Here is a 23,695-nt window from a genome sequence, read left to right on the forward strand (position 1 = left end):
CATTTTCATATCATTAATACTTAAGTGTCTATTATACTACTTGGTTGAAACCTTCGTTAATATAATTGCATTTCCAAATACGTAATCTGGAGAGTACTTACCAAATTGTCTGAAACAGGTTCTGCAAAACTATGTCTATATACTAGAGCCTCTGATATTATGTCAGTCCGATGATCTGAAGAAAATCTCATGTGATCTACTTTCTTCCCTTTTCTCATTGTGATGATGAATTCGTTGGGAACCTGTGAAATTTCATTAAAAAATAATCATAAATTACCTTCGATTCACATCATAAAATCATTCAAGGAGAAACTTATGTTTTATAGCTAAAACCAGTGCCTTTTCAATTGGAATCATTGTACTTTCATACTAAAAAAAACAACAAACAATTGTTTACCAAAGAAAGAATTGTATCAAAACTAGAGTGATGGTCCCATTGTGATCCATCTTCCGTTTGAAACTTTCCTCTTAAATTTACGTAAATCAAAAGTCCCATAAGAAAGTATAATTAGATGGGCTAAAAGAGATACTCCAACAATTGTAATAAATACGGTAACTTGGACAAAAAGGACTAATCTTACTGAACGGAATACCTTAAACTTCTCTCGGCATTTTCTTTTTCCTAGTTAGTGGACTTCTGTACTATCACATCATAGTAGAGTATATTACATGTTAGTAAGAGGAACAACTCTTACCTGAGTCATCTTTAGTGACTGGCCAACACAAAATTTTGATAGACTAATCTGAAGGAATGGAAATACCTGACCACCCCTTTCTTCTATCATTCTTACCTCAGTCTCTTGCCCTACTCTAGAATCCATCTCAGCAAGCTCTACCTTAAAAACTTTCCTCTTAGCATTCATACAACCAAATGTTACAAAAGAAACGAGCATTAAATCATACATGCCACATACTTGCAGTAAATACTGTATCTCAATTTACTCAGAATTCATCATGCATCAACTGCTAAGGCATCTGTGATCGCTTATTGCTCCCTCCCTTTCTAACTTTATACAGGGTTACGTTGGACTTGGCTTACAATGTTCTGAGGTTACAAAGCTCTTCAAATGCATTCATAAAAAATTATTTTCCCAAGTTACAGCACATGTTCCAGGTTTATGTCACCAGTCACGCAAAATATTTAAATATGGGTCCAAAATGGCAGAATGGTAAAAATTTGGAGGTTTTTTTATGTAAAGCTCAATCATTAGGTTACATCATTTTCAAGACATCCTGCATCCTCAATCACAACTTAATGACCTATACATGCCCAAACCACTGCCTACTGAATACAGAAGTTCAACTTCAAAACCAAACCTTTACTGTGAGTACAGAATAGTATGTACTGTATATTTCCGCATATAAGACGACCTTTTAGATAAGACGAGGCCAAAAATCATGGAAAATTTTCATGAATTTATCTCTGTAGTATAGAACGACTTCTAAATTACAAATCAAAATATTTTCTGGAGAAAAGTTATTATATTAACAATAATGATGACTTAAATAAAAGTTGTTTTGCTTGTTGTATCCAATAACAGTATTACTATTATTACATCGTTACTGTATTGGCCATTGAATATAAACTTAGTCCTGTACAAACATTTGCATTAATATTGTTTACATTCCTCAAAATTTTGGCTGATTTGAGTATTATTGATATCTTCATTGCAATTATTTGTTGAGAGAGATATTAATTTCAGAGATACCTTTTATCATAAATTAAGAAATTTGGTTGAAAACGTGCACATACTATTTTACTTCATTGTTGTACATATAAACATTGAGCAGGTGTGATTTCTCCAGTTCCGAACATCACTAACTGCCGACTGGCTGTTATTCGTTTTTATTCACCACCTCGGCTATAACCTGCAGCTTTAATTTATTAGTATTCTTTCTTGAGATCTCCACTAAATGGAAATGAACAAAAATGTACTTTATTTTTACCTATGGAAGCCACCACTGAGAATCGGCTGGGTTTAACAATTTTAACAGAGCTCTTAATAAACGCTCAATAGTTACAGTAAATGACGTCAGCAATAACCTGTTTCTCAATTCAGTTGTTTATGCCAATACATGTTTACAGTTTTTTGCTCCCATCAGAATTCTAAAACCCCGGAATTTTGTAGTGGAGGATGGAGGAGTATCATTAGATTACAATCAATGAGAGAGAGAGAGAGAGAGAGAGAGAGAGAGAGGAAGAGAGAGAGAGAGAGAGAGAGAGAGAGAGAGAGAGTGGTGGGGGAGAGAGAGAGAGAGAAATTACCTCAGTCAGTTTTTTATACTGATAGATTCCACTTGCAAGTCAAATAATAGTTATACTGAGAATAATGATAATTTAAATAAAACATGTTTTACTGTAATCATATTACATGTATTATTGTATTACATTATAATAACAAAACGATGATGCGCCATATGCATTGTAGGTTTGTTTACAGTCTCAGCTGATCACGTTTTACCGATATCTTTGGTTGCTGAATGGAACTTAATTCAGATACATACATTCCTTTCGTAAATTGTCAAAGTTAGGTTTAACAAAAAGCCGAGTCTATATGTTTCTCATACAGAAGGTGGCGGTAAAGGTTTTGTTTACGTTTCGTCGCCATTCTCAAACAACTGCTAATAATACTACAATAATGAACGATAATTATTGTACACAATCATCGTTCATATGCCTGGATTGTTCAAAACAGTTACAATTTTAAATTACAAACAGCGTTGCGTGCTGCCTCAGTTGATGTTCACTGCGTTTATCAAAAAAGCACGGAGGGAATATGAAAATATAGTGTCGTAAAATAATTTTTAAAATGCCATGAACGGTACCGAAGATGATTTGTATATTGACAACGAAGCCCAAGTCGAATCGTCAGAACCAGACTGGAATCAATCTTGTGATATGTAGTATAAGAAACCTTTAATGAAAAATTAATATTATGTTGTCATAAATGTTATTACTAGTACTGTAATTACACAACCATTGAAATTTCGTAAAGGTTACTGAAAGATAAAGGTTGCTGTCAGCGCAACCCCAACTTGATGTTTACATTTTCTCAGCTGGGATTGGATAGATAAAGTTTCTTTCATTGATTTCGAATTATTCCTCAACTAGGCTATTGGTTATGAAGAGATGCCAATAAAACATATATTAATATGGTTTTATTACCTTTATTATAATTTTACTTCATAAAGTAAATCTTTATGTGTGTTGGTGGTTAGGCTACAGCGCTGAGGCTAGCCTACAGATACGCAACTTAGAATTCAAGGTTTCATCTTTAGTATTGCAGTTTAAGACAACCCCTAATTTTTAGGTCGTCTAATACGCAGAAATATACAGTAGTTTCTTGTAAGGATATAGTTTTTATCAGCAATGTAGTTTCCCTCACCAAATAAAACTATAGTTTAAGCAAAGTTTCAGTGTACCTTACCTGCCCAATGCCTTTCAAGGCTGGTGTTATATTAATAAAGTCGTGGTAATACCACTGGTTGGTAACTTCCATACTGTTTGGATTGTAGGTGGTGATGCCTGCATTCCCCACACTGAATATCCTCTTGTATCTAAAATAAGTAAAATATATGAAAAAATGTCCTCTGACAACAACACCTGCATAAGAAAAAGCAAATGTAATACACTTTACAGTTTTCAATATTATAAACATACAAACAAATTTAATTTTACACAATTTCCATTGCCACAAAAGGTTGATTGTTCATTCTAACATGCAAAGGAAAATTACAATCTTAACAGTGGAAATGGGATTCTTGAGTTATTCAGTTAAAATGTACTAGTGACAATTTCTGTCAAGTTAAAAAAAACATGATTTGCTAATAAAATTTTTCATACAAATATTGCAATAAGTGATGTGGCAATGCTGAAACAAAACGGGAAGTCCAAACAACTGATTTTTTAACTATTATATCTAGACGGCTTTGTCTTTCTCTCCATCTTTTCCCACCTCTAGGTGGGGTTGATGATTATGACAGCCTTCCTCCACCTGGCTCAGTCAAACAGCGTCTGTCCTCTGACAAGTGTTTGTCTCTCCGATCTTCTTAAACAACATCCATCCACCTTCGCTTAGGTCCTCCCACCAAGCATCTCTATCTGCCTCACTCTCCTCCCTACATCCCTCATCCCTCCCAATCACAAGGTCATATCACTGTAGTCTGCTTTCCTGGGCCTCTTTTGATAGTTCTACAACTTTAATAATTCCTCTTCTTCATTCAGTCTTGATCCTGTCCATTATTTACCACTCTAAACATCCACCTAAGCATTTTCATCCCTACTGTACCAAATTTTTTTTCTTGCGCTCTCTTTACTGGCCATGCTTCTGCTCCATATATTAAAGTTGGTCTTGCTACTATCTTAGCCACTCTTACTTTAACCTTTGTTTATTCTACAGTCAACAAGACACCTGTCATCTTTCTCCAATTTTCCCATCCAGCCTGAACTCTGTATGTTATTTCTCATCCAAATTTCCATTAACAGCTACTTTCGAACCAAGATACCTAAATTTTTCTACTCAGTTCAACACTGCCCCTTCCATATTAATCTTGGAATCTTGATCTTCACTAAATACAGGCAGTCCCCGGGTTACGACGGGTTCGGCTTACGACGTTCCGCGGTTAAGGCACTTTTAAATTATATTCATCAGAAATTATTTCCAGGGTTACGACGCCTACAACGCTGATCTGACAGAAGAAATATGACACCCAAAATGCAAAATAATCAATATTTGAAAGTTTTTATAATGAAAAATACAATAAGAATGCAGTTTACATAGTTTTGAATGCACCCAAAGCATTAAAAGTAAGGTTTTCTTAGTATTTTGGACGATGTTCCGGCTTACGACAATTTTCGGCTTACGAGGAGTCTCAAGAATGGAACCCCCATCATAACCCGGGGACTGCCTGTATTAAGTATTCAGCCTTCTTTCTACTCACTACCCTGCTGTTGTAGCTGCATATCATGATGTCATTAGCAAACAGCATCATGCACCAGGAGGTGCATGATGCACATCCATAATCAAGTCAAAAAGATATGGACTTGAAGTAGCTCCCTTATGTAAGTCAACTCTGACTGGTATTCATTCAGTTAACCCAACACTGCTTCTAACCTGCATTTCTGCTCCTTCGTACGTATATGTTGGACCAACCTCACATACTTCTCTTGAAATTCTTTGAATTCTTTGGTAGGTTAGGTTTATAGGTCAGTTTTTTTTACTATTTCATGGTCTCATCACACAGCAGGATGCTAGTGCACATAGTACCTGGCAGAATGTCATGAAATCTATCCCATTTCTGAAGAGTAAGCACCTTCCTGGCCTTCTTAAGCATATACAGTGGACTCCCCATATTCTCATTCTCCAGATTCACGGACTCATGCATTCGCGGATTTCTCTCTGGAACATTTCCCCATTTTCGTGGGAAATTCCCCTATTCGCAGAATTTTCCTATGAGAAATATCCACAAATTTTCTGTATTTTAATCAATTTCATCATAAAGCTGCACTTTCTGTGATAAAACTATTAAAAAAACCAGGTATAAAAATTTTTGTGGGTTTTTGAGTTTTAACTAACAAAATAGGCCATTTTAAGCATTTTTATAGGGGACCACGGTACAAGAAAAGCAGCACAGGGAACACCAAAGGTACACCCACAGAAGCAACAAAGCCTGTGGAATGAATTATGATAAAAAGTATCACATAGCAACCATTTAATGCGTGATTGTGTAATGTGACGCAACTAGACAAGATGATATTTTTATAATAAAATACGGTTTTGTATATACTTATCCAGTAATTATATAGCTATAGTTTCCAATGTTCGTGTAGATATACAGTGCCATCCCCCAACGGCAATACTAGGAACAACTTAGCAAAGCACTTCATTCTGTTTCATGCATAATGTCCATCAGAGGGGAGGCGGGTGGGCTCAGATCATATAATTACTGGATAAGTATATAAAAAACCTTATTTTAAGTATCATTTTTGTATATGAAACTTACCCAGTAATTATATAGCTGACTCCACATTGAAAGGAGGTGGGGTCATGTACATATTCTACTCCAAAGCATTACGTCATGTAATGAATTTGAAAATAGAGAAGTTGCTAGTATTGAAAAAACAACACTTCTCGTTTCTATTAGTTAAGAGAGCTATGCAGATGAACACTGCCTCTGGTTGACACTCGTCTTAACTCGTAGTGGCGTGGCAGCAGAGCCAAGGGTCGCCTCCTACTTAGGGGAAACTTTGCAGCGAGGGGAATGCTCCTATGGCTAGCAAAGTATGATAAGTGAAATAAAGTCAAGGCCCATCCATTGTCAGTGGTGGGTGCTCCAGGCACACTGTACCCCCTGACTCTCCAAACTCAGCACCTTACTGAAAAGGTGAAGAGATAATAGGAGAACATCCTGGGCTTCCTTCCGCAATGCCATGCCAGTCACTAAGAATGGTCTTCAGGTACTGAAAATTTTCAACACTTGAAGTCTACATAAAAAATATATTAAGCACAGACTGCTTACACCTCCGGTAGCTCGATGGCAGATAATGCCTGAGAAATAAGGTAGAGGCTGTTCTTAGATCCTTAGCTTCGCTTCATAGTAGGCCAAAAAACACTTTACAATACTGAGTGTATCTTATCTTCAACATGAAGTCCATATAAACAAGAAGACAACATGTTTTGACAGAGGAAGAGACAGGTTCTGGGAGGAACTCTTCTCTTCACACTGGCAGCTGAGTTATCAGGCTACGTCTTTCAACCTCACTCCAATTCGGGGTGAACAACTAGTAACTGAACACTTTATGAATTAGAAAAAAGGAGGACACAAAACACGGTGTTTGTCTGAAAAATCATTCTAGATATCGCAGTGGCCTATGGATCAATTGCGACGAAGCGGAGACTTACAGACTTCTGTTGTACCATGGGAGTAAACAGAAAGAAATAATGAGTCAATGAGACATCTCTGTCCAATGATTCTCGCAATGGCAAATGTGGAGCACAAAATATCAACCATGAGCAAGAATCCAAAGCCAACCAGAGACTTAAGTCTGTGATGGCGTGGCAGAGATCCGAATTAGAAGATAACCATCGACAGACGAGAAACAATATTACGACAAACAAAAACTCAGTGAGAAAGCAGTACTCTGCTCCTCACTTGTTTCCAAGGCTGAGTTGCCTGGTAGCACATTCTGCCTTGGAATGCATTTGTCTTACAGAGCTATCGAGTGTATGACAGATACCCTCGATCACCTATATGTAAATCTAGACAAGAAGGAAACAAAAATGATATTGTTATGATACAATAAAGTTTCATACATACTTACCTGGCAGATATATACATAGCTATCGACTCCGTCGTCCCCGACAGAAATTCAAATTTCGCGGCACTCGCTACAGGTAGGTCAGGTGATCTACCGCCCTGCTCTGGGTGGCAGGACTAGGAACCATTCCCGTTTTCTGATCAGATTCTCTCTTCCACCTGTCTCCTGCGGGGAGGCTGGGTGGGTCTTCAATTGTAGTATATCTGCCAGGTAAGTATGTATGAAACTTTATTGTATCATAACAATATCATTTTCATACATTCAACTTACCTGTCAGATATATACATAGCTGATTGACACCCTTTGGTGGAGGGCAAGAGACAGCTAACTACTGACTAGACAGGTAAACAACATATGTTGTAGGTATTAATAGACCTTGGTTCCTACCTTATCAGGTGGAAGACTTCGTGACTGCTGTCTAGGAGTCTGCTTCACCTCAAGAGCCTTAGCGAGATAGTGATCTGTGGCCAAGAGTTCTTGTGGATCTGTCGATGGGGTATCATCACTTACTTGACAGAGCCTAACTGGCATTTGTCAATGGAGCACATCCGCTTATATGACAACACGCCTTTATTTAAGGAGCGCACAACCGATCCCGATCACCCAAACCTAACACCCGTGTTAGTTCTAAGATTGCCAAGAGCTATCCCCAAACTCTTAGCAAACAACCAAAAACTCAATAACCACACATACAATAGTACAAAAAAAAAAAAAAAATTTTTGTACCCCTCTAAAAGTCAGCTGTCACTCGATCTCCTAGTGAAGAGAAGTGAAGGTCGCCTGTGCGACACCTGACACTTCCATGCACAGGAAACTCAAGAAACACATCCAAGAGGGTTACATACATTATTAAGGATCGGTGCTAGCTCCCTTACCCAGAACCGTCTGTGCTGACACAAACGGACCTAGAGAAAAACATTTCTCATACGTAACTCGCACATCTTTTAAGTAATGAGATGCAAACACAGAATTGCATCTCCAATAAGTTGCATCCAAAATATTTTTAAGTGACATATTTCTTTGGAACGCAATAGACGTTGCGATTGCCCTAACTTCGTGGGCTCTCACTCTTAAAAGATTAAAAGAATCATCTGGACAATTCTTATGAGCTTCCGTAATAACACTTCTAACAAAGAAGGCTAAGGCGTTCTTGGACATTGCTCTCTTGGGGTCTTTTACTGAACACCAAAAGACCTTTTTGCGAACCCCCCAACTGCTTCTTCCTGTCCAGATAGAATTTAAGAGCTCTAACTGGGCAAAGGGATCTTTCTGCCTCTCTGCCCACCAAACTAGTAAGTCCTTTTTACCGCAAGCTCCTGGGCCAGGGATTCGAAGGTTTTCATTTTTGGCAAGAAAGAGAGACTGGAAAGAACAAATTGCATAGTCTCCTTTGAAGCCGACTCGTGATTCAAGGGCGTGCAACTCGCTGACTCTTTTGCCATTGCAAGAGACATCGAAACAAACACTTTCTAGTGATATTACGAAATGAAGCAGTGTGTGGTGGTTCGAATTCTTCGGAGGATAGAAAAATTTAAGAACCACATCTAAGTTCCAGCTTGGAACCCTAGGTTCCAATGACTTTGATGTTTCGAAGGAACGAATGAGGTCGTGCAAATCTTATCATTCGTTTAGATCTAATCCCTTGTTTCTAAAGACTGCTGAAAGCATACTCCTGTACCCCTTAATAGTCGGTACAGAGAGTGCGACTTTTCTCTAAGAAACAGAAGGAAATCCGCAATTTCGGTCACAGAGTACTGGAAGAGGACAGCTTTTTCGACCTGCACCAACTTCTGAAAACCTCCCACTTCGATTGGTACACTCGCCTAGTAGATGATCTGCGGGCTCTAGCAATTGCGCTTGCTGCCTCGCGAGAAAACCCTCTCGCTCTGACAAGTCTTTCGATAGTCGAAAGCAGTCAGAGCAGAGCGGGTAGGTTTTGATGGTACCTCTCGAAGTGGGGTTGTTTTGAGCAGATCTATCCTGTTTGGAAGAGATCTGGGGAAGTCCACTGTCCACTCCATCACCTCTGTGAACCAAATCTGAGATGGCCAATACGGAGCAATCTGAGTCATTTTTGGTTCCTTCGGATGCCACGAATTTTCTGACTACTTTCCCCCAGTATCTTGAACGGGGGAAAAGCGTAAACATCTAGCCCTGACCAGTCCAGGAGAAAGGCGTCTGTTGCATAAGCCGGGATCTTCTACTAGGGCACAAAATGTGTCCTACCCTCCTTTTGGAGAGGAATGTGGCGAAAAGATCTATTTGAGGCTTCCCCCAAAGATACCAAAGGCTCTGACAGACTTCTGAGTGGAGTGTCCATTCTGTGGGAAGGACCTGGAACCTCCTGCTCAGTCTGTCCGCTCTCACATTCCTCTCCCCTTGGACAAACCTCGTTAGAAGAACTACCTTCCTTTGGTTCGCCCAAATCAACAGATCTCTTGCCAGCTCGTACAGAGCGAAAGAGTGAGTCTGAGTTTATCTGTCGTATTGTCTGAGTTTATCTGTCCGACCTGCCTCTGACTATGTGTTCGAAGCTCTTTAGCGCAAGGTGAATTGCTAAAAGCTCTTTGCAATTTATGTGCCATGGCACTGTTCTGCCGACCAGGTGCCTGACACTTCTTTGGATCCCAATGTTGCACCACAGCCCGACTCCGACGCATCTGAGAACAATGTCAGTCTGGGTTCCGTACTTGCAAGATACTCCTTTGTTTTCTTTTAAGGGAATCAACCACCACTTTAAATGATTTTTTTATTTCTTCCGAGATTGGAAACGTGTCCGAGAGCTGTCCTGTCTTCCAACTCCAACTTCTTCTCAGGAAGAACTGAAGCGGACGAAGATGTAGTCTTCCTAGGGGAAAGAACTGTTCGAGCGAGGAAAGGGTCCCTAGAAGGCTCAGCCATTCCCTCACTGAAGTGCGCTCTTTCCCTAAGAAGCTCGATACCGTGGCACAGCCTTTCCTTATTCTCTCTTGAGAGGGAAAAACGAAAAAATCGGAAACCCAGAGAATCCATCTGAATCCCCAGATAAACCACGTTGGCTGGTGGGGATCATCTGAGACTTCTCGAGGTTCACGATCAATCCCAATGATTTTGTCAATTCCAGTGTTGTTGACAGATCCTCCAAACACTGCTTTGAGACCTGGCTCTGATGAGCCAGTCGGTCCAGGTACAGGGGAGAGTTTATCCCTTTCAAATGTAAGTGTCTTGATACATTTTTCATCACGTCCGTAAAGACTTGAGGAGCTGTGGAAAGGTCCGAAACACACGGGCCCTGAAACTGATAGATTCTTCCCTCGAACATAAATCGAAGGTACTTCCTCGACGAATGGTGGATCGGGATGGGGAAAGGGATGTGGAAATAGCGTCCTGAAGGTCTAGGGACGCCATCCAATCTCCTTGATGCAGTGCTGCAAGGACTGAAGCAGACGTTTCCATGCTGAACTTCTGCTGTTTTACGAATTTGTTCAGCGCACTTACATCCAGTACGGTCTCCATCCCCCCGAGGCTTTTGCTACAAGAAACAAAGCGATTGTAAAACCCCGGGGAGCTGCGATCCAGCACCAGCTCTATTGCTCTTTTTTGTCCCACATCTGTTCCACCATCTGACGAAGAGTATCCATCAGAACAGGGTCCTTGTATCTGGCGGACAGTTCCCTCGGTGATGTTGTCAAGGGAGGACTGTCCTTTAATGGGATGTAATAACCCTTCTTGATGATTGACATCGTCCAAGGATTTGATCCTATGTCTTCCCAGGCTTTCGCAAAGAAATGTAACCTGGCTCCTACAGGTGTTTGGAGGATAGATTTCACTTTCCCTTTCTTAAAGGGACGGAAGGAAGACCTGCCCCTTTACTCGGTTGACTTCCTTCTGGTGATAGATCTAGCTGGAAGGCCTCCTCGAAAGGGCTGCTGCTGAGCTGGACGAGCCCCTTTCTTTTCCTCACTGGCCACAGGTCTATTTTTCCTTGAGGATTGTCTAAGGAGATCCTGGGTGGCCTTTTCAGTCAGTGAATGGGCAATATCCTTCACCAACTGCGAGGGAAAAAGATGTTCTGAGAGAGGCGCAAACAATAAGGCGGACCTTTGCGAAGGAGAGACGGCCTTCGTGAGGAAAGCACTGTGAACCGCCCTCTTCTTTAAAACTCCTGCACCAAAGAGGGAGCATACTTCAGCCGATCCATCCTGAACAGCCTTATCAATGCGTGAGGATGCTATTTAGGGGTTTTCTGGGTCCAGTTGTTCCTTTTCATGAGACTTCTTGGCAAGAACCCCAAGGGACCAATCTAGGAAGTTAAAAACTTCTAAAGTGTGAAAAAGTCCCTTGAGGAGGTGGTCCGTTTCCGAAAGACCCCATGTTACTTTTGCTGAATTCAAGGCGTGTCTTCTCGATGAGTCTACTAAACTCGAGAAGTCTGACTCAGCCGAAACGGACAGAGACAATCCCATATTCTCTCCCGTTTCGTACCAAATACCTCTCCTCCCCGTAAGTTTAGCAGGAGGCATACAAAAGACTGTCCTTCCTAACTCCTTCTTCTTCTTGAACCAGGAGTCAAGAGATTGTAGTGGCCTCCTCATAGATATAGCAGGCTTCATTTTCAGGAAAGAGGAAGACTTGTGCGTTTTCGTGCTCGAAAACAGAGCGTGGAGAAGGAGGAGCGGCTGGCGTTAAAGAATCTCCATATTCTTCCAAAAGAAGGGACGAAAGAACTTTGTAATTAGAAAATCCTTCCTTACTAGTCATTTCATCCTCCGAGGCATCTTCTGGGTTCATAGGCTCGGAAGGAGAAGGCTCCCTTCTTCCTCTGTTTCTTCCCTAACTCTCTTCCTTTCCGAAGAAGCACTTCTAATTGGAGAGGGACTAAGAGTTACTCTCTCTTTGCTAAAAGATTGACGCTTGGATGACTCCTGTCGGATGTCAGGCTCTTCATGCAGGGAAGGCGCCTGGCGCACGGCAGGAGTATCTCGCCTGGAAGGAGTAACGTGTTTGGAATACTCCTGGTGCTTGGCAGGCGCAACGCGCTTCGAATACTCCTGGCGTCTGGTAGGCGCATCTTGTTCCGAATACTCCTGGCGCCTGGGAGGAGTATTAAGTTCAGAATACTCCTGGCGCCTGGGAGGAGTATAAAGTTCCGAATACTCCTGGCGCCTGGGAGGAGTATTAAGTTCAGAATACTCCTGGCGCCTGGGAGGAGTATCGAGGTCAGAAGACTCCTGGCGCCTGGCAGGAGTATGTCGCTCCAAATACTCCTGATCTTTGGAATGCGTATGGTGTTTAGTAGGATATTGATCATGGTAGGCGCCTTTCGTTTAAACAAGTACATTGCGCTTAGCAGGCACTCTACTCCTAACAGGATCTTCTTCTTCAGTTAAATCTTGGCGCTTGGTTGAAGATCTTGAACGTTGTACCGAATATTCTGGCTCTTTGCGCCTACTCGGAGCCTGGCTCCTGGCTGGCGCCAAACGCTTGACATAGTAACTTCCTTTCTTACTTCTCTCCTGTCTAACGCTCCGTTCCCGCCGGAGATGGTCGCCTGTGCGACACCTCCCCCGGAAGGCTCGTTGCGCGTGACAGGGGATCGGTATTTTGATCTTTTAATAGGAAGCCTATCATCCTTCTTACGAGTAGGCTCCTTAGAAAGAACTCCTACCAACGAGGCTAATTGCTCCTGCACATTCATTAAAATTTTCCTGGTTGAGGAATCTTTCGAATCAGGAGAGGGAGATCTGGAAGGCGGTCTAGGATCTCCTCCAGACCCAGAGTCTGACTGTTTTCTAACCTTCTTTATTACCGAAGGCGCATCTTCTTCAGAGAAGCGCTCGGGGCTAGAATTGAGGCTCATGTTCTTTCATACTCCTCTTCAGCGGACGGGAAAGTTTCGACTCCTTCCATCCTCTTCTCGGAGAGGGCGAACTAGAAGACGAAAAGCACTCTCGAAGGACGCTTTTCCTATAGCGGTCCTTGGCAGTTTGTGATGTGATAGATTCTGCCGAAGGGACACCTGATCGTTGGGGATTCTCCACAACCCCCGTACGGCTTTCGACTTTCCTTCTCCTCCATGCCAGGGAGCTTGAAAGAGGTCTAGGCCTGGGAGCGTCGCAGAGACGACCAGACGCCCCCTCCATACACTGGGACACTAATATCACTAGCGAAACCACATTCACTTTCCTTACCTTCCAATGCTGCCATTTTTTCCTGCATTTTCTGAAGGGAAGCTCTGAGTTCCGCTATTTCCGAAGCAGAACCAGAGGGATTAGCAATTTGTGAACGGGCTGAAACAGAATGGGCATGATTATCAGAGGAAGAAGCTACAGAACTAGACAGTAATTCACGAGATGTAGACATTCTGCGGGTTTTGTAAGCCGCTTTCCTCTCTCTATCTTTCTCTAATTTCTTCAAGTAAGAAGTTAGATTCTTCCACTCTTGCGCACTCAGTTTCTCACACTCGTTACACGTATTCTCAATCGAGCATTCAACCATTCTACAACCACTGCATGTAGTGTGAGGATCTACCGAAGCTTTCGGAATCCTCACCTTACAGCCCTCATTCACACACACTCTGAAACTAACACTAGAGTCAGACATATCCACGAATTCCAAAACCAAGTCCAAAAAACAGTCCACGATAGCGAATGCCAAACAACAATCCAAGTACGTCACCAAATATCAGCGAGAGATGATCAAAAGCGTTGTGAAAAAAGAATTCCAGTCAGGAGGTAGTAACAACAATGTTGATACCACCGGCGACAGAGAGAATCTGATTAGAAAACGGGAATGGTTCCTAGTCCTGCCACCCAGAGCAGTGCGGTAGATCACCTGACCTACCTGTAGCGGGTGCCGCGAAATTTGAATTTCTGTCGGGGACGACGGAGTCGATAGCTATGTATATATCTGACAGGTAAGTTGAATGTATGAAAATCCCCTTGTTTTGGTGAAAATGCCAACCCTATGGTGTTGTTGCCCCAAAACAATACCACTGGTCATATCATAATCAAAATCGGAAACTCAGGGAGGCTGTCCTGAGTTTCAGGAAATTAAGAGATGGCACTATTTGTCTCAGTCACACACCAAAAGAACTAACTTACATGCACACACCTGTACTCGAATGGTACAACTGATAACAGACGAATATCGCAAGAAGAATATACAGTAGACCCTTGACTCACGAACACAATCCGTTCTAGACCTTGGTCGTGTTCCAAATTGTTCGTGACTCGGAGCTAATTTCCCCATAAGGTTTAATGGGAATAATATTAATTGGTTCTCGACCCCTACGAACCAATATATATTATGTATATTTTGCCTTATTTTACACAGATAATGTGAAAGTCAGTGTAAAAAACCTTAATATATCTAATAATAATTTAAAATTTGGTAAAAACTAACACTATAAAAACGTTTGTAAAGTGAACACTTACTATGACTGGCGAGACTTCTGGCTGACGGACAAGAGAAGAGGAGGGTGGTGGGTGGGGAGGAGGTTATTGTGCGGAAGGAGACCCTCCCCCATCCAGGTCGGGGAGATCTCTCGTTCCGGAGATTCAACTCTTCTAGGTTTTTTTGGTGAACGTTTAATCACAAACTTATCCAATGTCTGTTGCCTTTTCCTTCCTTGCATAACTTTTCTGAAATGGCTCATTAAATTTTCATTGAGCATATTCACGATCCTGTTCGTAACAATTTTGTCCGGATGATACAATTCAAGGAAGCACTGGACATCATTCCACTTTTCCAATGCGGCTTTTATCACATCACTGCTGACATCTGTAACTCCTCCCCAGCCTCCTCTTCGTCAGTTGATTGCTCCCGAGCAAGTTGCTTCGCTGCTGTCTTTGTGGAGTTGAACAAGTTCGTCCGCAGTCAAATCTTCTGAATGTTCAGCGACCAATTCTTCAACATCTTCGTCGTTGACTTGTAGACCCATACTGTTGCCCATGGACACAATTTCTTGCACAATCTCTGCATCGAAGCCCTCAAAGTCACGGACAGTTACGCACTGGGGCCAAAGTTTCCGCCACGCAGAATTTAATGTGCGGTACGTAACTTCAGTCCATGCGTTATCAATGAGGGTTATGCAGTGAAAAACATTAAAGTGCTTCTTCCAAAATTCTTTTAAGGTTAATTTTGTCTCTTCAGTTACACGGAAGCATCTGGAGAAGAGCGCCTTCGTATATAATTTCTTAAAATTGCTAATGACTTGTTGGTCCATGGGCTGGAGAACAGAGTCGTGTTTGGGTGGAAGGAACTTGAACTGAATGAAGTCATGTTCACTGCAGTCAGCCAAGTACGAAGGGTGTGCCGGGGCATTATCCATGATCAGAAGCACCGCAGGGGTAGCTTGTTCTCTGTTAGGTACTGACTCACGGTCGGCGCAAACACTTCATCAATCCACTCCATAAACAAGTTCGTGTCACCCATGCTTTTGTATTGGCCCTCCACATTACAGGCAGTCTGGCCTTATATTTACGTTGTGCTGCTTAAAGGCACGCGGGTTATTTGAATGGTAGACAAGTAGCGGCTTTAGTTTCAAGTCGCCACTTGCGTTTGAGCATAACAAAAGCGTAAGCCTATCCTTCATTGGCTTGTGGGCCTGGGAGCGCCTTCTCTTCTTGGGTGATAAATGTCCTGTTGGGCATCTTCTTCCAGAAGAGGCCCGTTTCATCACAATTGAAAATCTGTTGAGGCGACGTATCCTTCGGCCTCCACGAACTCGGCAAACTCAGTCACGAATGCCTCAGCAGCAGCCTTGTCTGCGCTAGCAGCCTCACCATGCCTAATTACAGAGTGAATTCCAGTTCTTTTCTTGAAGTTATCAAACCACCCTTTACTAGCCTTAAAATCATCTGGCGTGGCACTAGTAGAAGGAGTTTCCTTCAGCAAACTCTGATACACTTGCCGAGCTTTCTGCAGATGATCGGCTCGTTTACACTATCACCTGCCATCTGTCTCATGTACCCACTTCAAAATTATTTTTTCTGCCTCTTCGAGGGTTTGCGATCTCATCTTGGTTAGTACTGTCACTCCCTTCGCAACATTTGCTTCTTTAATGGCTCCTTGTTTTTTCAAAATTGTCGAAATTGTCGACTTGGCCATCTTGTACTCACTTGCGATATCGGTCACGCGAACACCACTTCAAACTTTTCTATAATTTCTTTCTTTTATTTCAATGGTTATCTTCCTCTGCACCTTCTTCTCACCATCACTCTTCACTTTCTTACTTTCACCACCACTCTTCACTTTCTTAGGGCCCATTATGAAGAAAATCACAAGTTTTAGCGCAAAAAAATGCTAAGCGAATTGACGAACGTCTTGTACACAATGAGATGAGACAAAGAGCGATGCGTGGGTGACGCCGTGCGTGGGCGGTGGGCTGGAGGATGGCTGTTCCCATGGCAACTCAAACGCTCTCACGTGTGCTGGGCGATTTCGCGCATTTTTCAAATGTTTGTGTCTAAAAATTAGTTTGTGAAACAAAGTGAATTGTTATTTTCCAGAAATTTCCAGCATTTTCAAATGTTCATGTCTCAAAATTAGTTCATGACCCAAACAGAATTTTTATTTTCCGCATTTTTTTTGTTCGTATCTCAAAGTTAGTTCGTAGGTCAAGGGTGAAATTTTACCTATAATTTTGGTCGGGATCGAGTTGTACGTGGGTCAATGCGTTCGTGAGTCAAGGGTCTACTGTACAAGCAGGTATATTCGTAGGTTCCTGTCGACCAAGCGTCAGCCTAATTCTTCACTTCAAAGAGAAAAAGAATAAGGACTGGAAGCTGACATCCTTCATTATCTAATGAAAAGAGCGAAGGTGAAGCTATCCTGAACGAAGCTTCTACGGTGAAAACAGGACACCAATGACGACTGGTTCATGCCGAACTGGTTGTCCCCCAAAACGGGGACATTGGAGAGATCCGAAGATCGAACCAGGAACACAGTCTGTCGCATCCGAACTCTGGGGAGTGTAATCCACAGAGTTCCATAACCCAGGAAATAGAGGGAAAAAAGAGAGGAAGATTGTTTTTGGCCTCTCTTCTCGGAGCTAGCAGGAACGGGCAATAACTCACGCCATCAACTTGCAGTGATGATGGCAAACCAAAGACTTAGGAAAACGTATACGCCTAAGAGAAAACTAACAATTTGTCGGAAATTGTATTTTTCCTAACTATACAAACCTGAGGTCCTTTAACAATAGGAAGGTACTTAGCTGCAGCTGAACCGGTCGTAAGCTTCGAACATGGGGGTTCGGTAGTTAACTACTTGTCCGGCAGTTGGCGGTCAGCTCGACTGTGAGGAGAGGAGTCACTTTGCTTTAGGCTAAGGAAACTATATAAAGATAAAGGCCTCAGGTTTGTATAGTTAGGAAAAATACAGTTTTCGAAAAATTGTTATTTGTTCCAGACACATATACAAACCCTCAGTCCTTTAATAGGAAGACTCACTTCTTGGAGGTGGAATCTGAGTCTTATGAACAGAATGGTGTTCATCCTACCTTGGATTCCCTCCCTGGTCGTAAGAGCAGAGGGAGGGATCCTAGCCTCTGCTCAGCTGATCGGCGTGTGCACCGCAGGATCAGTGGTCAGACTTCTGGACCAGATTTATAAGAGAGAGGCAAGCGTACTTCTTATAAATAGCAAAAGGCAAGAACATGTTCCTACTTCAAGAGCCAAAATGAAGTCATGGGTTTGTCTCTGTTGGCTTCCACTCACCCCCCTTGTAGGGGAGTGGTGGATAAACACTCCTATCCCTACTGAAAGGGATAGAATGGAGCTCGGTTGTGTAGCTTACCTGCATTGGCCTCCTGTTCAGCGTAGTGACGACAGTGGCCCTCTGCCCACAGGTAGAGGAGAAAAATGAAGGAGGAAGAGAAGCCAGTTACACTCTCTTTCACTCATCCATTCATGCAGTCACACAAGGATGTAATGCTGTTCTGTCCGCTCGGGTGCTGGGTAGACTACCCAACTTGTTGAGCAGCCACCACGGGTCCCAAGGAAATAGAGTCCAAGGACCTGTGGGTGATATCCCAAAGGTAGAATGAAGTGAAGGTGGTCTGGTTGGCCCAAACCTGCCTTCAGAACCTGCGCCAGGGAGAAGTTCTTGCGGAACGCAAGGGTTGGACCAATACCTCTGACTTCGTGGGCTCTTGGACGAAGGGTACGGGTGTCGTCACTACCAGCTGTCTCGTACGCCCTCCTGATCACCTCACGCAGCCAGAAAGAAAGAGTGTTCTTGGAAACTTCTTTCTTGGTAACCCGGTGCTAACGAAGAGGCGTCGACACTCAGGCCTGAGGTGCTGAGTTCTCTTCATGATAGCGACCGTAGCGCCCTCACAGGACAAAGCAGCATCTCATCCGCATCATTATCGGTGAAATCCTTCAGTAGGGGATTGTGAAGGACTCGAACCGGTTGTCAGGGACCGAAGGATTCTGAGCCTTCGCTACGAAGTTCGGGACGAAATCGAGCGTCACGGATCCCCATCCCCTGGAATGCTTGACATTGAAGGAAAGACCATGAAGTTCCCCTACTCTCTTCGCCGATGCCAGGGCCAGCAAGAAGAGGGTCTTGAGGGTCAGATCCCTGTCTGACGACTCTCAGAGTTGCTCGAAGGGTCTGCGAGTCAAACTCCTAAGGACGAGAGTCACATCCCACACAGGGGGCCTGAGTTCCCTGGGTGGGCAAGACCTCTCGAAGCTCTTCATCAGGAGGGAGATCTCGGAAGAGATGTTCACACCTCGCAGTTTAAGGACTGGGCGGCTCTGTATCCTTTAACTGCAGAGACAGAGAGGAGCTTCTCTCGGCGAAGGAAGACGAGGAAATCCGCTACCTGCTGAAGAGTGGCTCTGAGCGGAGAGACCCCCCGTCCACGACACCAACCACAGAAGACGGACCACTTCCCCTGGTAGACAGCTGCAGAGGACTGTCTGAGGTATCCAGCCATCTCTGTTGCTGCGCTGCGAGAAAAGCCTCTCGCTCGCAAGAGATGGTGGATAACAGCCAGCCGTGAAGACACAGGGACTTGACGGACTGGTGGTATCGTTCTACGTGTGGCTGGCGCAGGAGGTTGTGCCAGGGGGGAATCTCTCTCGGCGCTTTGGCAAGCAGAGCCAGCAGGTCCGGGTACCAAATGGCCTGAGGTCGTTTGGGCGCCACCAGGATCATCCGAAGGTTCGCGGTGATCAGCGCCCTGCTGATCACTTTGCGAATCAGACAGAACGGGGGAAAGACGTAGACGAAGAGGTTGTCCCACGGATGTTGAAGAACGTCCTCTGCAGCTGCCCATGGGTCCAGTACAACCGAGAAGAAAACCTGGAGTTTTCTGTTGTGCCGAGGTGGCAAACAGATCCACGAACTGGATGCCCCCCACAGGTTGAAGGACGCCTTTTCCGCCCACGTCTGGATGAAGGGACCATTTGGGAGTTCCTATCACCTGCAATCCCGACGGTCTTGAGCTTGGTCGGTCTAACCACATTCCTCTTGCCTGGCATGTAGCGGGCTGACAGCTCTACTGAGTTGTCGGCCCACTCGTGTACCTGAAACGTCAACTGGTGCAGCGGGAGGGACACTAGGACCCCCTGCTTGTTGACGTACGCCACTACTGTGGTGTTGTCGCTCATCAACACCACCGAGTGTCCCACCAGACGGTCCCGGAACTCTTGGAGAGCGAGGAACGCTGCCTTGAGCTCCAGAACGTTGATGTGAAGGTGCTTGTCGCGATGGTCCCACACGCCTGCAGTCAGCAACTCCTCCAGGTGTGCGCCCCATCCCTCAGTCAATGTGTTCTCGAGAAGAGCAGCATCTCCGGGGGGGGGGGGGGGGGGGGGGGGGGGGGGGGGGAGATAGAGAGAGAGAGAGAGAGAGAGAGAGAGAGAGACGAGAGAGAGGGAGAGAAGAGACGAGAGACGAGAGAGAGAGAGAGAGAGAGAGAGAGGAGTGCAAAGAGGCACCAGGCTAGGTCCTGCCTCACCTCCTCTGTGAGGGCCAAAGGGAAGAAGGGAGGGTCCCTTGCCTGTGACCAACACTCCTTTAGTCTCCACTGAAGAGACCGCAGGTGAAGACGCCCGTGAGGGACTAGCTTCTCGAGAGACGACAGGTGACCGATCACGACCTGCCACTGCTGAGCTGGTTGCTCCTGTAGAGACAGGAACTGTCTTGCTGCCTCCCTGAACCTGCTGATCCGCGAATCTGCGGGGAAGACTCGCCCTACTACCGTGTCGATCAGCACGCCAGGTACTTTATCCTCTGCTTGGGCTCGAGATCTGACTTCTCGTAATTCACTACGATCCCCAGATCGCAGCAGAATTTGAGTCGTCGATCTCTCTCCTGTAGCAACTGCGAGCAGGAGCTCGCCAGGACTAACCAATCGTCGAGATACCTCAAGAGACGTATCCCTACTGTGGGCCCAAGCAGACACCAGCGTGAACACTCGCATGAACACCTGTGGGGCGGTTGAGAGACCGAAACAAAGTGCCCTGAATTGGTACACCGTCCCGTCGAGGATGAAGCGGAGGTATTTCCTGGAGGATTGATGGATGGGTATCTGGATATATGCGTCCTTCAGATCCACCGAAAGCATGAAGTCGTCCTCCCTGATGGAATCGAGCACTGAGCATGCTGTTTCCATCATGAACTGAGTCTGGTGAACGAATCGGTTCAAGGGAGAGAGATCTATCACCGGATGCCAGCCCCCCAAGGACTTCTCCACTAGGAAGAGTCGGCTGTAGAAGCCTGGCGACTGATACTGCACGATCTTCACAGCACGTTTGGTCAGCATGGCTTCTACTTCCTGCCGAAGCGTCACGTCCTTGGTCAAGCCAGGAACGTAGGTTTGCAGATGGACCGGGCTGGAGGTGAGGGGTGGCCAAGACTCGAAGGGTAGTAGATATCCCTCCCGAAGGACGTTTAATACCCAGGTCTCCGTACCATAGCGCTGCCATGTTGCCCAATGGCTCGCCAGGCAACCCCCAACTTCCGGCAGCAGGTGAGGGGGAACGCCGTCCCTAGCGTTTCCCTCCTCTCTTCAACTTCTTCTTCCCAGATCCTCCTCGAGAGAAGGACTGGGAGGAGGGCTGGTTGCGGTCACTCCTTACAGCAGAAGTCGAAGGCAGAGTCTTTCCTCTCCGCTTCGACGAAGCGACCGTCTTGGCCGCAGAGGAAGCGCTAGCTAAGCTCTTGGGCTTAGCCGCAGTCGTCCGAGGTTGCCCAGCCACCTTGGAGACTGCCTGGTGGACAAGACGGTCACTGTTGTCAGTGCGCCGCTGTTCCACCGCAGCATCCACCATCTCTCTGGGGAAGAGAAAGGAGGAACTCCACACCAGTCCGTTGCGAAGACCCAGAGCCACCTCACGCCCAGCCGCCTTGGTCACTCGGGTGAGAACAGGGACTCTACGCCGGAGCCGGAGAACCAGGTTGGCCCACAGGTTAGCCGTTCAGGAGTGATGTTCCCCAAGGAGGCCGCAGCTTTCGACACTGTGAGGGACCACAGGTCGATCCAGGAGACTGTTGGAATGCTGCCATTGCGGTAGATTCCAAGGCAAGTGCCTCTTGCTGCGAGAACCAAAGGTTCTCCGACAGGAGCTGCGGCAGACACCCCTGGAGTTAGCCTAGCTAGCTCCAGGTTAACCTGTTTGGGAGGCAGAGGGTCCTCTGAAGGCACGTAGAAGCGCCTCTGTCACGGTAGAGCTTGGCAGACCTACCGGACCGAAGCGAACCCTCCTGTCCGGAGACGAGAGCGTCCACTTGGCTCAGCACGCTGCCAACCAAGGCTGATCGCGGCAGACCCACTGTCGTCCTGGGTTCCTTCTTAGGTCCCCAGAATGACTTCAAGCCCGATGTGGGCTCGGAAGGTGGGAGCGGCGATCCTTCTCCGAGTTTGTTGTGCTGACAAATCAGTGCAATTACCTCCGTGAACGACCTCTGGATCTCAGGAGTGACTGCATCCTGTGGAGACGGACCGTCAAGCCCGTCCAGCAAGAATGCCTCCCGAGACCCTCCTCCTTCCACAGGAGGAACCATGACAGACCCCTCCTGGTCTCCTCCTGCCACTTGCACGTACGATCTGGTTGGTTCGAGGACCGTGCCAGGTTCGTAGGGCGTCGTGGTGGGATCGCGAGGAGCACGCCCCTCACGATCACTCCTGATCGCCTCGCTCTTCCTGGTGAAGCCCGAGGAAGTTGAAGGGATAGGAGAGGCAGACCTGACACTCCCTCCGGTAGGAGTGGCGGTCAGGGGACCTGCAGACTCCGCTGTCGCAATGGGAGCAAGGCCTGTCCTCACGGCGCGTTATGCCGCTTGGACCAGCCGAGGCTGGTTCAGGCGACCGAGGGGACCGCTTCCTTGCCTCAGCCCACGAGCGGTCTGGGACCGTTGCGTCAACCCTTGGTGCCAGTGTATCGCCGCGAGAGCGATCGCTGGTCTGGTGAGAGTCACCTAAGCGACCCCCGCCAGTCTTCCACTCCGTGCCTGGATCCTGGCGCCGAGTGGACTCAGTTGCCTGGGTCTTGGCTGTGCCGTCACCCGCAGGTGACCGTACACTCGGTGACTCTCGCGAACGAGAGGCCAAGACGGTACCTGGCGTCGAGGCAGAACCTCTGGCCCCAGGCGAGGAGGTACCGGTGTTAGCCGGTACTCCTCCGGTCCCCGTCTTCTTCTTCCTTGCGGAGGGAGAGACGGGCCCCGTTCCCGAAGGAACAGGAGGACCGGCAGAAGTCCCAACTGTCCCACCGGAGTGGGACAGACCCTTAGAAGTCTCAGCGCGAGCCCTCATAGGGGGGGAGGAGGCAACCTTCTTCTTCTTCGGCTGTGGAGCCTTAGAAGTTGAAGGGGAAGCGGCGGCAGACGACGACAACGAAGAAGACGATGAAGACGAAGACGACACCTTCCTCCTCTTCTTCTTCTTTGTCAGCTTCCTCAGCACCACCGTCACGTCTTCCATCCAGGACAGAGCCGGGGCAGTTGCTGAAGCAACAGGGCTCGACTGCACCTGTCCGGAAGGACCTGGGGTGGGAGCAGCAACACCACATGCAGGAATGACGGCGGCAGGAACTGGTACCAGGAGCGGCAAACCCAGGTGGCAGCGTCACAGCGGGCATTGAAACCTCCGGCAGCGGTGCCTGCACAGCGGTCGGCCCGTGTGTTACCAGCATGGCCCCTCTCGCCAGGTGACTCAGCAGCCACTGGACCGTCAGTGTCTCTTGCAGCCCCAGCGAGTACCAGGCCCGTCCGAGATCGTCCCCCGTGGCAAGCAGGTCTGAGGAAGGAAAAGTCAGGTGAGTTAGTGGGGGGGGTCTCTCCTCGCCCGGGGATGGGGGGGGGACAGTTCCCACCCCGAGCGAACGGAAGACCCTGAGTACAACTGGATGTCGGGGTATCTCGCCCCGCCCTCCACGC

General features: G+C 45.9%; 2 protein-coding genes across 4 annotated transcripts in view; one reads left to right on the forward strand and one right to left on the reverse strand.

Moving 5' to 3' along the window:
- LOC135205298 (dnaJ homolog subfamily C member 13-like) overlaps positions 1–23,695 on the forward strand; it is a 683,293-nt gene that overhangs the window by 173,970 nt on the left and 485,628 nt on the right. The window lies entirely within an intron of this gene.
- The window catches only part of LOC135205170 (dnaJ homolog subfamily C member 13-like), a 43,214-nt gene that overhangs the window by 15,049 nt on the left and 4,470 nt on the right, over positions 1–23,695 (reverse strand). The window contains exons 2-3 of the mRNA XM_064235533.1: positions 3,429–3,558; positions 102–242 (exon numbers count right to left, since the gene is read on the reverse strand). Coding sequence (XP_064091603.1) covers positions 102–242; positions 3,429–3,558 — 271 coding nt within the window. The remainder of the gene's footprint in view (positions 1–101; positions 243–3,428; positions 3,559–23,695) is intronic.

Source organism: Macrobrachium nipponense, chromosome 49, assembly GCF_015104395.2.
Source record: "Macrobrachium nipponense isolate FS-2020 chromosome 49, ASM1510439v2, whole genome shotgun sequence".
Taxonomy (NCBI): Eukaryota; Metazoa; Arthropoda; class Malacostraca; order Decapoda; family Palaemonidae; genus Macrobrachium; species Macrobrachium nipponense.